The sequence below is a fragment of the Calypte anna genome, chromosome 7 (assembly GCF_003957555.1).
Source record: "Calypte anna isolate BGI_N300 chromosome 7, bCalAnn1_v1.p, whole genome shotgun sequence".
In the NCBI taxonomy this organism is placed as follows: Eukaryota; Metazoa; Chordata; class Aves; order Apodiformes; family Trochilidae; genus Calypte; species Calypte anna.
In genome coordinates this window covers 18,850,223-18,867,452 of record NC_044253.1, presented here as the reverse complement: position 1 = coordinate 18,867,452, position 17,230 = coordinate 18,850,223, and the positions used below count along the sequence as shown (strand labels likewise).

Below are 17,230 nucleotides of genomic sequence, written 5' to 3'. Positions count from 1 at the left end.
GGTATATTTAATTATAGCTTCAATTTCAAATATTAGTAATTTGCAAATCTACAGTATAGTTGATATTAAAGTTGACCACCTGAGCTATTCTAAGTAGCTAATTATTTTTTTTCTTGATGCATATTGAAAAATTATGATTGCTTTCTTACCCAGCATCTGAGCTATTGCCACACAGGAGAGCATCATTTTGTCCTTCCAAGAAGTAAAAATGATCTGTTGTTTTTTTAAAAAAAGAAATAAAAGAAAAAGGTAATGAGAAAGGCATAATTTATACCTAATGGAAACTGAACAATGGTATAGACTTTTACTCTTTAAAGAAATAAGCAGAGCTAACGAGCAGTTTAACTGCAATATATAGTGATTAGGAATGAAAGAAGCATGGAAAATACTGGTTTGACAAGAAAATGATCTTCTGTAGAGTTTTGAACTTGGTCTTCCTTTAGAAAACAGAAAGTTAAACAGCTAAATCTCACTACCCTACCCAAATAAATAGCATACAATGGGTGTATTACCAACTTCTGTATATCAGCAAATGAGTGAAGAAATACCAAGAAAGCAAGACTAAGTATGAGGATGATTCCTTGCTGTTGTTCATACATTTTTATATATACCATGTGGTGTTACTAATTTATGTCTATTAAATACTATTTTTTCCAAATATTTCTTGGGAAAGTACTGAATTTTTGCAGCATGAAAGTACAATACATGTGGAAAAAGTTGATAACTGGATCTTATGCACTTCAGGTATATATATGAATTTTGTTAACAGGCTGACTATGAAAATGAGGTAAAATATAACTTGAGATGAAAGTCAAAAGCCTCAGCACATTCTTTTATTTACTTTGCTCTGCTTTGAGGCAGAAAGGGAAAAGCAGTTTGCCATCTATTCCTAGTTTGGGTTTCTTCTGGTAAAATGGGAATTTCTAGTGGAGATTTTTGGGTCAGATGGCATATTAAGCTAAAGTTGCCAAAATTAGGTATGTTCTGGCTGTTCTCAGGAAGCAGATGGTTCCTTGAGATTCACTGCCAGCTGGCTGGACTAGCTTATCTGGCATGAACCAACTCAGGGCTAAAGCTAAATAGACAAGCAGGGAACTGCAACCAGTTCCTATTGACTGTTTCTACTTTGTCACCACTGGTATATGATAGAGACAGCATAAAATCTGTTAATTTCGAAGAGAGAGATCCTGTGCATAATTTATGCATCTGCAGTCAACTGGCAGATAGCAGATATGAAAACAGTGAATTTTCAGACATGCCACTGCTCACATAGTCATGCCCCACAGGACATAAAACCCCTACTTAATAAATTTAAAGATGAAGATAGGGACTAGGGCGGATTTTCAAAATTGTCTGTTGGCCTAATTCATATTCTTATATGGTACAGTTTCTTCTCTGGTAAGCACAGATTCCAGTTAAACTATTCAGTCAGCTCAACTCTCAGGCCACTATTTTGGAAAACATATAATTAATACATTTTCCAATACAAAGATTATAATGAAAAATTAATGAAAACAATCAATATGAGTTAATAAACAATATGCCATACATAAAACTCTTCCTGCCTCCTGCCAGCTTAATAACAGGACAACAGTCACTGGTACAATTTAAAAAGAGACTGGATGTGGCACTCAGTGCCATGGTCTAGCAACCGCAATGGTGGTAAAAGGGTTGGACTCGATGATCTCTGAGGTCCCTTCCAACCCAGCCAATTCTATGATTCTATGATTCTATGACAGTTTCATACGCAATTAACAGAGATATGTTCTGGGTGGGATCCTAACAAAATACTAGAAAAACGATTCTCAGAGAGCAGCTGCCAGTGGCCCAATGTCACTTCACAAGGGCATCTTTCTGAAGATGCTCCAGGGATCTGGGCTATCCATGATTTTCATTACAAGTTTTAGTACTGATTCAAGACATGAAATAATAATAATAAAAAAATGCTCTGAGTATTCTGAAGACATCAAGCTAGGGGACAAGATGATTGAAATTTAGAATGAACTTTACAAACTGACAAGCTGCTCCAAAATCAATTGGATTTATTTTAGGAAAAAAAAGTGGAAGATACAACAACTGACATATCAAAATGAAATATGTAAAATGCAAAATAGACAGGATTTGATCACAGCCACTGCTGTACAAAAATACACAGCAACAGTCATGAACTGCAAGTTGACTGTGAAGCAACAATGTTGTGTTCATATAAGAAAAATGTAATTTTGAGATGTGTTATTAGGAATATTGCCTATGTGGTGCATAAGGTCATTATTTCGAGTTTGCACCTTTATTAGAAGAGTAAGTTCCAGATTTGAGCATCTGATTAAAAAAACCAAAACAAACAAATCCCAAAACAAAATACCCAAACAAACAAAGAAAATCCCAGAGTAATTGGAGAGAGTCCAAGAAAAAGCAAATAAATTTTACAATATGTACAGGAAGTGCCAAGTGAAATGTGCATTGGTCTCTTGTACCAAGTAAAAAGCAATAGAAAAAGATGAAACCACCTCAGTTTGTGCCAAGGGAATTTTAGACTGGATATTAAGAAAAAAATTATTCACCAAAAGGGTTTTCAAGCACTGGAACAAGCTGCCCAGGAAAGTCATGGGGTTACCATCCCTGCAGGTACTTAACAGACATGAAGATGTGCTGCTCAGGGACGTGGTTTAGTGGTGGACTTGGCAGTGTTGGGTTAATGGATGGACTTCATGGTCTTAAAGGTCTTTTCCAACCAAAATGATTCTATGATTCAATAAAAACTAATACAAAGCAGTCTATTATTTCTAAGTCTACAGGAGAAGAAGTAATATATTCAGTGTGAAATTATGAATATTTAGGTTAAATATTTAGAAAATAAAAATATATTTGTGTGTTGTAGTACTGGAAACAGCACAAGGGGAATGGAAGGGAATCTGTTTTTTCAGATGTTTGTAAGAATAGGTTATCATACAAAATCACCAAGAAGACATTTCTATGGTACTACAAGCATGCTGAGACAACAAGTATGTTTTAAGATTATAGGCATTGAGACTTGGTTCCAAAAGCATTTAGTTGTTAAACTGAGGCTTCCTAACTTCCAGTGATACAGGTATCAGCTATAACATATATATAAACTTTATTAAAAACCCCTAAGATTATATCTAACTACAAAGTTAAGCCCTAAATACACTAAATTAAATAGGAAAGACTGAAGCTATTTACCTCTATGAAACAAAGAAGAGTAATCTATTACAGGTATGCACATAGTGGTTCTCTGAATTTTAAAACTATTTTTGTTAAGTAGTGATATAGTAGTGATATAAATCAACTAAAGCAGTGAAAATACTGCATTATGAGGAAAATCAAAATGATCATTTCTACATTTTCTACATACTTAAAGGTACACAATGTAATCTAGTTCTTATTTTGCTAGAATATGAAGCATAGAATGAATTACTAGTATTGGAAGAAAAGCACGTCTGTATTTTGAAAGGGAGTACGGCACATAGACACCTGCCAAGTCCTGAAAGAAATAATGCAATTGCATTTACATGCTATGGCAGGATTCATGAGCTAACAGATGATTAAGTGTAGATTTACGATATTGGGTATTATTTTGCCCTAATGTAGCTATACAATTTCAGATCCCATATAACAATTGTCACACTACTTCAGGAGGCTTGAAGCTAGCATTAAAATTTCTGCTTTCTGCTAAAATGTAGACTTAACTCAGACAGTTATATTCAGTAAAAGGTAAAAAGATACTTTGGTGCCCAGCACAACATTATGAATATGTTAAACTACCTTATGACTGTTCTTTTACTTACTACATAAAATGAGTGCTTTTATGTGTCTTGGTCAGATTACGGCATTTTATTTGCAATAAAAGATACTGATGCTTTTGTATCCATTTAAAAACACTTCAGAAAATCAATGCAGTCAATGATATAGTTAACTCTTACTTTTGTCTTCGATGTACTCATCCCAGTTAAATGTTGTCATTGTTGTATTAATAAATGTACCATTTTCACCTATAGAGCTATTAAAGTAGGAAATAACAGTTGTTTCAAAAGTAGAATTGTCTGGAGGCCACTGCAGGCATTTATTCCTCAAGTTGCCCATGAACAGCTGCAGCCCTATTAGTGCAAATACACTCAGACAAAACACAGTCAGGATCATTACATCCGAGAGCTTCTTCACTGACTGAATTAGGGCTCCTACAATAGTCTTCAAGCCTGCAAAGACAAAATATTTTTATTTTGATGTTAAAATAAACATACAAAAATTTGTGCTTTACCCTGACAAGATAAATATTTCATGCAAAATTACAACTAAGTCTCATGTTTGTGGTACATTTTTTGTGAAAAGCCTTGTTACTTGTGAAGATGAATGAAAAGCTCTAAGTTTATGCTTACAGTGTACATGAATAAAAAGTAGAAGATACCAAACACATTATTTATACCAAAAAAGTGATCTCATTATTCATGCTGTATCTCAAACCTATATAGAAAAGCACTTGCTTTTGCTGATGCTTCTTGCCCAAACCTTTCTTATATGAACCTTTTAAAGAGTATTTTGCATTAGTAAACCCATTATAAATACATTATAAGTACATATTTGAATAATATCCACATGATAATCTGCTCACAATGTAAGAGGGGTGATGGTTTGGAGAAGAAAGACATCTTTAAAACAAAACCCCATGCATGGCCCATGCTATACTTTAGAGTTTAATTTCTTATACATTACTTTAAACTGAATTGTTACTATATATCAAGTGCCTGCAATAAATGATAAAGTTTGCATCAGTATGAAAGCTTAAAATTAACATATATTTAAAAGATGTAAAGAAAAGCTTGATGTCATAAGATGCAAATCAGGCTGTTAACTGCAAATATCTCATGCAAGAATTTGTTAAACTCAAAGGCTGATTTTTTTGAAATGAAAATATAACTAATATTAGAAAAGCAAGAATCAATTTAAATAAAATTACGTGTCTTGATTCCTGCTTTTTTATTTTGTTAAATGTGTAGCAAACAAAGTTTATGCTTTGAAAATGTGAGTAGAGCCTTTGTGGAACAAAAGTCAGCCTCAGTGTTTAACCTAGCTCTCACCTGGAATGACTGAAATTGTTTTCAAAGCTCGGAGAACTCTGAATGTTCTCAACGCTGAGACATTGCCCAGGTCCACAAACTCTGTCACATATCTGTAATAGGGGAGTTCACACACAAACACAATGACAGCACACAAATAACAGTTGGAGCTACAAGGGGCCTAACACCTTACACCAACTACTTCTTACCTGGGATTACAGAAATAGTTTTCAAAGCTCTCAATACTCTGAAAGTTCGAAGAGCTGAAACATTGCCTAGGTTTACAAATTCTGTTACATACCTGTAGAATTAAATCACAGTTACTCAGAATTGAGGCAGATTTTATTCTATTTGCTTGGGTCTTTGATCAAGACCTCTTCACTGTTCACTGTATTTTGCCTGTGTTATAAATTTGCTTCTCTCCATAAAATTTTTATCAAAATAAACCACATTGACTTGAGGGTTGAAACCTAATTTGGTCATCTTATAGTAGGAAGTGAAACAGATTCCTTTAATTCTGGTATGCAGAAAGGAGACAGGATGTGAACAGTTCAATCTGATGGCATTCCTAATCCTTATGGGCTGGCACACCATGCTGGCATCTGCAGCACATGCTTAGTTAGAAATATTAAAATGTTTAAAAGAAGTAGAAGAAACATATTGAAACCACAGGAATTCCAGGCTCCAAATGTTCTGGCTGACAAAATGTGAGGCAATTTTTAGTCCCTAATTTCATGGTATCAGAAAGGGTTTGTTTTTTTTTTAAAAAAGAAAAAAGACAACTTACGCAAATGTAATGACAGTGAAATCAAGCCAGTTCCATGGGTCTCGAAGAAATGTAAAGTCTTCTAAACAGAAGCCCCTTGCAAGAATTTTAATAAGTGATTCAAAGGTATAAATTCCAGTGAATGTGTATCTGAGGAAAATATGCAAGACAGAGTTGATAGAAACACACACGTTATCTTTATTTCTTATCCTCTCTAGTTGCTTTCTTCTCATTTTCTTCTATTCAAGTGGCATAAGAATTTAATAGAAATTACAACCAACTTTAAACATTTGCAGAATGAATACTGTAAGAGAGGAAGAATCAAATACTTAGTAAAATACTACATTACAACCAAATGCTTAAGTTCAAATTCTATAATCTATACCAATGAGACAGTTGCAAAATTCCTGGTTACTTCATTGGTGAATATTTATGTCACATCTGCATCCATGTTATAACAAAACAAATAGATATTGTTAGGATTTAAAGTTTTCAGACTAAAAATTTCTTTCTTCTGTGTTATTTTTATGCAGCAAAATGCCTAAGTACCATGAGCTGGCAATATGCCACTCCTGTCAATCCTCATTGACTTTGTTACAATATGTATCCAGTAATGTTATATTTATGCATCCAGTAATTCACCTTCAGCAAGACCGGCATAGTACTGGAGAGAAACAAGTGTTTTTCAGATGCAAAATCCTGTGCAAGAGCAACTAAAAATATTTACAGAGGCCAACACAGTTCATCTACTAATTTTGACTTTAAAATATGGTTGAAATGTAAAAAGTACTAATGTTTTAATTCTGACATTAATTTCAAATTGTCATCTCCAAGTTATGCCACCTTGAAATTAACTTTCATTTATATCTTTAATGGAAAAGAATTCAAATTACTCTGCCTAAAAAGCTTGAACTGTTCTTCAAGCTTGATTACACCTGAAACCAATCTTCCAATGTGAATTTTTTCAGATAAATTAACTAAATATTCCTTTCCTGCACAACCTTACTCAACAGATTAGGATGACTTCTGTTAAGTATCTAAATGGCACAATTTAATGACATGAAGAAATATTGAAGCTACCTATATTTACCCATAAATATTTACTGTATGCTAGACAACCTGAATACATGTATGTTCATACTGAACCCAAAATGAGAAAGCTTCTACTGACTTTAACATCCTTAAAATTTCACTTTTTATTACTGATACTGAACAGGTACATATCATCCAAAGCAGCTGGGAATAAAGAAGCAGAAGCATAAAATGCTGATGGAAAAATTAAGCCATATGAAGAGCAGTGCTTCACACTGTTGTCTACAGCCTTGGAACTGTCACCTTATATGCAGCGACTATATATGGCCACCAAGCAGTCAAAATCACATTGGTCTGTTTCTTTCCCTAGGGGATGATTATCCAGCCACTTATATATATTTTTAATAACTTATTTTCCATACCGGCTTTCCACTATTAAATTGCCTTTGGTAAAAAAGCTGCACCATGTTGAACACAGCCATCCATTAGACAATTCCTTTAACAGTTGCTGCAATTGGGATGAATAAGTTTATTTCCCCACGTTTTGCACAGATGTGACATAGAACACAGTGGAAAATATTTAGGATCCACTTTTTTGTATGGTCATAAGATGCTTCTCTTCTTACATTCCCCATCTACCACTGCAAAGGATGGAGGACACTGAACAACTTGCAATAAGGGAAGTGTTGTAAAACACAGAAGAAACAAGCCTTAGAAAAGTTGTTCAAAGGATATGCCAACAAAGCATTGTTGCCAGTGGATGCCAGCTTATAAAATAATTTGAAGCACTCTATTTCCGATTACTGTATATTAATCAAAGAAAATCCATTTAACTTACTCTACATTCTTTGTCCAGTCTGGAGGGTTACTCATGGTCATAAATACACAGTTGGTCAAAATAGTGCACATGATTAGCATGCTGAATAATGTAGGTTAAGAGTTAAGGAATGTAAGCCAGAAAAATCTCATAAAAGAATATCAAATAACATGCTGCTTTGGCAGATTTCCACCATCACGAGCTATTTATCCCTTTACTGCTCTGCTAATACTCAGGGAAAAGCCCTGAATATGTTAAAGCTTTATAAAAGTCACTGCTTTATAGCTCTTAAAAGAGAACAATTACATACAAAAAGTTAGAAAATCTGAAAGGTAGTAAAAAACTCCAACCCTTAATGCTAAGAAGAATTTAAGTTATTTTTTCTTTTGAATAAAAATGTGAAGGTTTGAAGTAGTAGCTTTTAATTGAGTGGAGTAAGACAAAAATCCTTTTTAGCTGATCTAGGCAAATCTTATAAACTCCATGCACACAAAATGGGGGAAAATACATACTCTTCAGGATTTTTTTGTTTCACGATAAAATTGGGCATGTATCAATATTTTTACTTATCTGTATTGCTTATTGTTAAGATATTTATCACATATCAGGAGAGAGCAAAGGGAAATTTTACAGAAAAAAAATTTTACTATTGTTTTTTTATATTTACACTATTTGACTTACGTATTTAAACGTATTTTATATACATGTAATACAAACATTGGTAGAGGGGAAGGCACATGATATGCCCAAAGAAATCTAAAGAATTCCAGAACAGAGAAATCATAAATAATTTCATTTATTTTAACAGAAGTGCTCAGGATCTACAACCTTACCCTTAGAATGACATTCTTAGAAATTAAATACTGACTCTGAACTGAAAACCACACAGATGATGCACAAGATGTCCACATGATGGCACCATTACCTAAAACTAGGAAGAGGAAAAGCTCGATTTTGAGAAAAGCTTTAGCTCTTGTTACTAAAACGCAGGTTCAAACTGTGCTCCTAAATAGCAATCTGAGTTCAGTGGGGTGGGAATGCAATGTGAGGTTGCCCTTGCAATATTCTGTTGGCATGTCTACTTCGATGAAAAAAAACAACAAAACAACTTCAAGTTACAGTAAATGCTTCTGCATTCTGTACCCTCAAGAAACAGCAGCATTACATTCAATGATTCCTACCATTTTCTGCTCAGTAAGTATATTTCAAATAATTTATTCAGTGTCTAGCTTCTCCCTATATAATTCATCTATAAGAGCAGAAAACAGTTACTAAAAAAAAAAAAAGTGTTTTAAGAGTGTTTCACAAGCCTGTATTTTACTTATGCTTTCAAAATCCTTTTTGATGAAATGCCCCCTTAGAGTTGCAAATCCTCACTATTCTTTCATCAGTGAAGAAATAACTAGACTATACCTTCCCATGATTTTAAAAATTAACTTTTTGAATTGGGTGATTCTCAGCTCTTCTCCAACAGACCAGTCCCATGATCTTTTGTTATTCCATGTAATTGAATAATGCCCTAAAATATCCTGAGAAATGTAATATAATTAAAAAATACTTACTTGTAGTGACATCTATACCAGGCAAATACAAAATAGGCTATGTAGTGTCATGATTGATTACAAAGCAATTTGTAGGCTAGACATGGATAGCAACATCCAACACAAAACAACCATTGTAATTATCAGACTCTCAATATATAAAGATTGAAAAAAATAATCAAGATTTATTGTATATTATTGTACATTTATTGTACATTATCTCTTTGTAATACTACAGAAAACTAAGTGTGTTTATGTCAGTCATAAAATATGTGTGCAAAGATTTTATTTGTTCCTTAAGTAAGTAGACCTGCTGAAGTCAATGCCCTCATTGCTCATATGATCAGCATTTAGGACCAGATCAGTGAGCTGCCTACTGTAGTCAGTTGTTAAAACAGTGAAAAAGGCAAAATAATAGATAAGTCATTATGATCACTTAGCTTTGCAAAGCTCTACCTATAACGTGGAAAACTCATGATCTACTTGAAAACTGAAAGTAAATATCTATGGCATTACAAGCACATAAAACAGTAATGACCAAGAAGTAAAACAGACATGAAAGATACACATAGGACCAAGAATGAATAATAAACCAAGAAACCTAAGCTGTGCTATCAACCTATCCTTCAGCTGTAGTGATCTGCATCAGAACACCAAAAGCAATAATGGAACCATGTTTTCATTAAATGCTTGTGCAAGCACATACCTGGGGTCAAAGATCAGATTTTTAACACAAAGTGTCAGTGAAGAACTGGTAGTGTTTTGAGCAATATATCTGCAGTTCATGAAAAATGTGGAGGAGGGGAAAAAATGATGTGATGATTACAAGATAAATGAGAGAAATGGAAAAATAGGTGGAGGGAGAAAAAAGACAGGAAGAAATTGTAAAGAATCATGACTTGTTATCTGGCTTCCAATATTGCTGTATTCTGATCTAGCTTTGAACACAGATATAGCAAGGGAAAAAGAATAGAAGACAGAAACAGAAGAGACAAAAGGGACTCTAGATCATATTGATGCTGGTACATGTGCCAGAGAATGATTTAAATACTAACATCTCATTCACTACAGTTTTAGACTAACCACTTCAAAAGGATATGAATGTACCAAAATCTTAATAGCTATTTTTCTAAGAGGATTGAATGGAGTTAACATGTACAGGGCAGAGGTGGCACTGAATCGGAATATTGCCTTCCCTTTGTTCAATACTATAAAGGTCTGGAAAAAGAAACAGAATGAAAAATAGCATTTAAAAGATATTAAGTTACAAACAAGTTAAAAGTTCAAACCTGGAATAATTTTCATTTACTTGTTAATGACATTTGGTCAAACTCTTACTCCATTTCCACCTCCCCCAGAATTACAGTCACCTTCTCCAGTTCACACACAGTGGAGTTCAACCAAATTCCTATAAATATAATTGAATGAAAACATCTGAATAAGTTTAGAATTCCTAAGTTATCCTGATATTGTTAGCTAGAAAACAAAGACAGGGATAATATTCATAAAATTTGAAGAATTATGATACTTTTTGTACCTTATAACATATACACCAAGGAACATAACTTTAAAAAAGAGACCCATTAGAATTCAACGTTTCCTGATTCAAATGACCATCATTAATTATCAATGGAAATTTAGTGTTCAGTAACCAATTTTTCAACATAACACTAAAGTTCTGGATACCTTTTGCTGTAATGTAAGGAAATAATCAAGCTTTGCTTCCCTTTTCAACTATTTCTTGTGAGAATTTCATACCTGCAATTCTGTATTTCTTAGACCATACTTTATTTTACCAAATACAGAATCCAAGAATGTATATCTTTTCAGTCTCTCCACAGTTTCAGCAGTATCTCATACATACTTCTAGCATTTTTATAGAGCATTTATAAATGTAAGTTTTCTTAAAAACTGAAAATAAAGAAAAACAAGGCCATTATTTAACATGCGTTGTTTTAAAATTCTTTATATTTCCATTCTTTTGAGGAAATTCCTATCTGTTTCTATCATTTCTTTCTACATGTAGGTGAAAGTTCATGCTCACTGAAGGTAAGTGGGTCTAGCTAGCACTATGGCAGCCCTAAAAGACCCCAAAGGGAATATAAAGTATGCAAACCTGGGGCACTGCCAGTTGCCATGATCTGCTTCTGCTGGAATCAGAGGGCAGCAGCTGTAAAGATCAGGTGCTACTTTCTGATCAGGTGTGCCAAATACAGCAGCTGGAATTGTGAAAACACAGTGCCTCCCCTCTGCCTGAAATCATAAATTTCAGCTTTTCCATACCGAACATGTTCGCATTCCCAAATACCCCTTGAGTCTCAAGCCATACTTTGGTCCTTTACTACAGAGGAGAAAGGATTGTTCTGTAATGTACAAAGGCACCTACCACTACTTTTCAACTCTATTTCTGTTCTTCCTGCAATCCAAGAAAACTGCCTTCAAATCAGAGCTTTTCATAAGTTTTCAGCTCCCTTTATTTTGGCAAAACCTCTGATGAAGCATCATTTGTGTGATGCTGACTCATCAAGGCATATTAAAAAATTAAAATGGAGCCTGACCTAAACAAAGACGTTGAAAGATATGCAATAAATATGAAGAAAAAGAATAGAAATTATTATGATAATGTATGTATAGTTTGGAGCCTTACATCTCCCACTAGAAACCACTATGGTTTTGGAACAGATGAAGACAACTGCTGTGCATTTCTCAATCAAGAATAAGCAATTCAGCAGGATTTTACTTCATGTCCACAGTTAATGTTTTTTCCCATTTACAAAGCACAACAATATACAAGCTAGCCTTAGTATTTCCAGCACCAAATTTAGAATTTTTACTACTGCACAACTGGGAAAGAAGAAAGGAAGGCAGCAGCACTTTGACCTAAATTTCATTTGCCTTACTTCCAGATTTCAACAGGGTTAATCAATTGAGTAGGGGGAGCAGAACACAAAAATACACAATAATACACAATAACATAATAATTTAAAACCTTTTTTTCAAATCTACTCATGATTCTCCACAGCATGAACTGAGTTTTAGAAATTCTGAAATGAATTTTTTTAAGGTATATATTTTTAAAGTATGCCTATATTGTTATTGTTTCAATATATTAGGGATGAGGCATAACCTTAATTCCTGCAGGAAATATTTTTACTTAGTTGTAGTTTGATGCATAACAATTCTTGGGGGGTTTCTGCTTTTTTCTTTGAAGTAGCTCTTTTTGTTCATGTTTGCTTGTTTTGTTGCGTTAGTTGGGGGTTTTTAGTTTATTTTTTAAATTCACTTGATCTTCTTCAGTAGCTAATTTCCATAGGAAAGAAAAGAAAGCACAAGAAAAAAAAAGAAAAAGAAAGAAATAGAACAATAATAATAATAAAAAATGCAAGAATTTCTTTTTTACTGGTATAATAAGGATGGCTTAAATGATGCCAAAATCTAGAGAGAATGGAGTTCTGGAGGCAACCCAAGGCCATCTGGTCAAAAGGCCCTTTATATATATATATATATATATATACACACATATGTATATATTTATATATATAAAGCACCTATCACCATACAGATAAACATTCTTTGGAACCACTCTGACAGCAGAGGTAAGAACAGCACTTTTGTGCTTGGCCGTAACAGTCGATGTTGTTACTTTAAACAAAAAGAAAATATGGGGATTTATTTTTCAAAAAAAGGACATCTCTGTAAACTATTTTTAAAATTACATAACATTCTGTTGGCACTCCATGCGAATTCATACCTCCTCTATTTATTTCCTTCTTTTAAACACCTCCCCTTTGATAACAATAATAAATCTGGATATGAAAATGTTTTCACTCAGAATATTCAAGTTGGATATATGATGCCTCTACAGACTAAAAAAATGGATGGGGAAAATCTTCACCACACCCTGAGAAATTACTTTTACCTATTTCCTTATTCTTCCCAGCAACAAGAGAATGCAACCTGAGTTTGCCATGTGACAGTGAAGAAAGCTAGTGAGATGTCTAGTGGCCTTTGAGATGGGTTTTATAGTAAAGACTTGTTGCTTTCATATCTATAACACAGCAATTAATAAAAAAATAATTCTAGGTAACCTCAGTGCTACTTTTTTAATTCTCTTCTGTATAAAATATTCAAAGTTACAAATTTTAGTAAAATGCCAGGTATATTAAAATAAAACAAAATGCACCTCTACCTACAGAACAGGTCTCACAAACATTCACTTTTAACTTCTGCTTTTACAGCTGTGATTTCTGTCAGTGAAATCACCTGTTGGGGGGATGTAATATTTGTAAAAAATGGGTGCAGAATACTGGAAATACCCTTTCAGAGGGTTTGTGCATTTTCATCTTCTTAGTCTGATAGAAATATACAACACACTCACTTTTTTATTGATATAATATGGGTCCAGGTCTTCCAAGGGCTCAGACACCATTCCTGGAGGTATGTCACCATAAATAAATGGCAGTGTCTTTCCTGCCTCCAGGTCGCTATTTGGCTTTGGGCCATCTTCATCATCATCATCTTTACGTTCTTGTTTGGATTTTTTAGCTTTTTCTTCATTGACACGTTGCTCAATAGCTGCAAGTGATTCTCTTGTGAAATAGCGGAAGCTGTCAGGTCCTGGTGGTACCAGCACTGATTGTGCCATCTTTTCATCCTGCACCTCTTAATTACTGTTTAATCTCTCTCATAGAAAAGTGCTAAAAATATAAAAGACATAGAAAAAATTAAAGCAGCAGAAATAGCTACAAACAATATAAAGGAATCACTTTCACACAATTTTCTGAGGGACATATTTTCAAATTTGGTAATAATCATCCAAGAGGAGGCTGCAGTGAAAAGAGTTTATTTTTCATTTATTTTTAATTCACAACAAACCATTTGCCTTTGCAGCTGGCCTGTTAGAGCTGTCTTGAAGGTATCAATTCTTAAAACCTTTAGTTTAAAATTCATTTAGTGCTTGTGACAATAAACAGAGAACTTTAAAGACTGTATAAAAAAAGTCCCATACCTTATAATACCATCTTCTTGCCTTTTTCAAGGGTAATGCTATACATTCCCATGAATAAAGCAGAGGATGTTTTCCACCACATCCAGTGTGAAGAATCAACAGCTCTGAACTGTTTCTGGATTGCTCTTGAGAAGCAAGACTCCAGACAAATAACCTCTTCATTACCCTGACAGCTGCACCTTGGACCAACCCTACCTCTAGCTAGACAGACCAGAAATGACTCTGAAAATCCACTGCTGCCATGTAAGGTGAGAGGCACCAGCTGAAAACAACATAAGATGCTCCTCTTTAGGTATAAATATGCTGCCTTTGCAGAGCTGCCAGCTCAGGAAACAAGATTCAGTCCTAAGCACCTGTATCAGAACCCCTGCCTGGCAACACACTGTGCACTGGAAAAATTGCTGAATTAAACAAAAATTATCTTTAAACATTACATACTGCACTTAGATCTTTTGCATCTGATGCCATATTTTCACAATTTTTACTAATAGGAGCAGTACGATACCTTCTTAATGGTTTCAGACAGTTCAGTGAAAAATAACAAGTGGAAAACATTCCCATTGTAAATACTTTTGATCTGAAATCATAAATGGGATCTCTGCTATAGCCTTCAGGATTTTTCTCGAGTCTTCCTGAGTAGGCTTATTAAAAATATAGCAAATGCAATTAAAAGTAACAGCTTCAAAGTAAGACAATACATACAAGAAACAATTACCATTTTAGAACAACACAATAGGTAGAGTGCAATCAGCATGATCCAGTTCTGCTATCTCGCTAATACACATGCTCCAGCACAGCTGCAACAAATTCCTATTTTTGAAGCCTGCTAAATAAACTGCAACACGATGCTCTCTCCTCCTTTTCAGCCATATGCACATAGCATATTACACCTACACAGACATGCACACACATCCCAACTCCTGCAGGTCTCCCTCTGAACATGCTCTCCCGCTGCGGGCAAATGCACCTGGTGCGTTCTGTCATAGATGGTCTGTAATAAAAATGCTTATGGAAGCTGCACTGACTAGTAGCAGCAGAAGGGTTAGTTAGGAAAATGAAAGTGGTCCTGCAGCAGAATCCTGCCCAGATTTATATTTAATTATACTGGGGGAAAAATAAAAAAAGGAAAAAAACCCCAATCCTAATCCTGTGCTGATACTGCAGGAAACAATTAAACATTCATTACCAGTGAAGAATCTTGCACTTATGTGGGTGTGGGATGGCACCAAGGAAGACTGCAGCTAAAATTCCATCATGTCTTTGCTTTTTTTTTTTTTTTTTTTTTTTTTTTAATTTAAATGCTCCGTCTATAGACCACACCCAACTTCCTGCTGAAGGATCCTGGTTATTGAAGTAAAATCTTGCATTTCCTGTGCGAGCCTACTACTAAGTGCTGCAGCTCTTACTGCCGCTAGATGGTAGTAATTTACATCCATAAATTATTGTAAGAAACGGTACAAAATTTCTGTATGCTCCAGCACTTGCTTGAAGTGAGACTCGGAGACTAAAATATACGATTTTATATAACCAGCGAGCTCTCAAGATTTTAAAAAATTCTTTTGAATATACAGCTGCTACTGATGATGAAACCATACCTGTTAAGTGACACAGAAAGAAAGTAGGAGGGATAGCAAAGTAAAAAAAATAGAAAAATGGAGGTTGCACAAGCAGTGTACAATCAAAGCAGCTGTGGAGACTGAATTATTGGCACTCTGGATTTTTTTAAACTGTGATTTGTATAAGCTTTCTAAAATACATTTATACAATATATTTGACGTTTATTCTTTACTCATCTGGAAAAGTCAGCAATGAGAGGTAAGGATACAGTTCTGTGTTCACTGCAGTGGTGAATTCTTGTACAGAAACCACCCACTGTAGCTGGGAGCAAGACTGGGTGATGAAGAGCACTCCAAGCCCCTCCCATTCGACAAATCAGTAAGACATCACCTTTGAGCACCACTACACCTAAATGCCAACCTACTTTATTTCCCTCTCCTGCTTTCTCTGTATTTTCTGTTTACTGATTTTCGTACTTCTGATGCACTACCAAAACTTTTAGTATCTCCCTTTCCCAGTATTGACCTCCTCCCCTGCCCTCCCCTCTCCTCTTTCTCTCACATATACCCAACTCTCTTTCAAACTTTTCAAGGAAAACATTCCTGCAGCTATAGATTCAGCCCTTGAGGCAGTCATTTACTTCTGTCCCTCTGCCATCTCCTTTCATTCAGCAGTGGAATAAAGAAGCTGTGGAAATTAATAGAAAGCAGAGGGTCACTCTAAAGTGAGAAACTTTGGGGAAGGAAAGAATATATAGCTGAAGAAATGCCTCTGTCAGTTTGAAAAAAGGACAATTAGAGAAGGACAAAAATATTGATAATCTTTCTCTCTGGTGATTGTGTTGAGAGAATGAACAGTTTGACTGGATAAAAGTAATGTTTTGAAACTTCTGTCAACTGAGAAAAAAACATGTCAAATGAGAAATGGAATTTAACCACATCAGAAATACTGATTTGCTTTTGAATTATTTAAAATTTAAATAATATTTCAAAACATGTTAAAATCCTTTTTAGAAAAGGTTTTGTTTGGGTTTTTTGATAGGTTTTCTAATTTCACAAATGATCCAATGGAATCAATAGAAATTTTACAAACAATTCCATGTAATGAATTTTTTGCTGTTGTTAAAAAGCTTTGCACAAAAACTTCTGGCTGGCTCTAATTAGGACTGTGGTTTGGAACTTCTCTGCAGCCTCAAAATAAGAGGATTATGAGATAGCACACATTCACAGAGGGGGTGAAGGAGCATGTAACTACAAAAGTATTTTGATTACTTATATGTATGGATATGCATAGATGTGTTTATGCAGCTGCATATGAAAGCTACAATAAAGCAAGCATTCAAAAAGGCTAATTCACAAAATATAGAACAGAAGTTTCATTCTTCCATTAATGGTGCATTAAGTTAAAGTGTTCCGCTTATTTCTTATCACATAGATC

The 17,230-nt window shown here is 34.5% G+C and overlaps 1 protein-coding gene across 13 annotated transcripts in view; it reads right to left on the bottom strand.

Annotated features, from left to right (window-relative positions):
* Positions 1-17,230, bottom strand: part of LOC103533323 (sodium channel protein type 2 subunit alpha) — a 75,507-nt gene that overhangs the window by 40,230 nt on the left and 18,047 nt on the right. For 5 of the 13 annotated variants that reach the window (XM_030453826.1, XM_030453828.1, XM_030453832.1 and 2 more), the window contains exons 1-7: positions 13,607-13,927; positions 10,328-10,446; positions 7,709-7,798; positions 5,860-5,988; positions 5,282-5,373; positions 3,942-4,214; positions 150-213 (exon numbers count right to left, since the gene is read on the bottom strand). In XM_030453826.1, coding sequence (XP_030309686.1) covers positions 150-213; positions 3,942-4,214; positions 5,282-5,373; positions 5,860-5,988; positions 7,709-7,798; positions 10,328-10,446; positions 13,607-13,873 — 1,034 coding nt within the window. In that variant the 5' untranslated portion in view covers positions 13,874-13,927. Of the gene's footprint in view, positions 1-149; positions 214-3,941; positions 4,215-5,093; positions 5,186-5,281; positions 5,374-5,859; positions 5,989-7,708; positions 7,799-10,327; positions 10,447-13,606; positions 13,928-17,230 lie in introns of those variants that run through there. The other 8 variants (XM_030453827.1, XM_030453831.1, XM_030453836.1 and 5 more) reach the window with 3 other exon arrangements.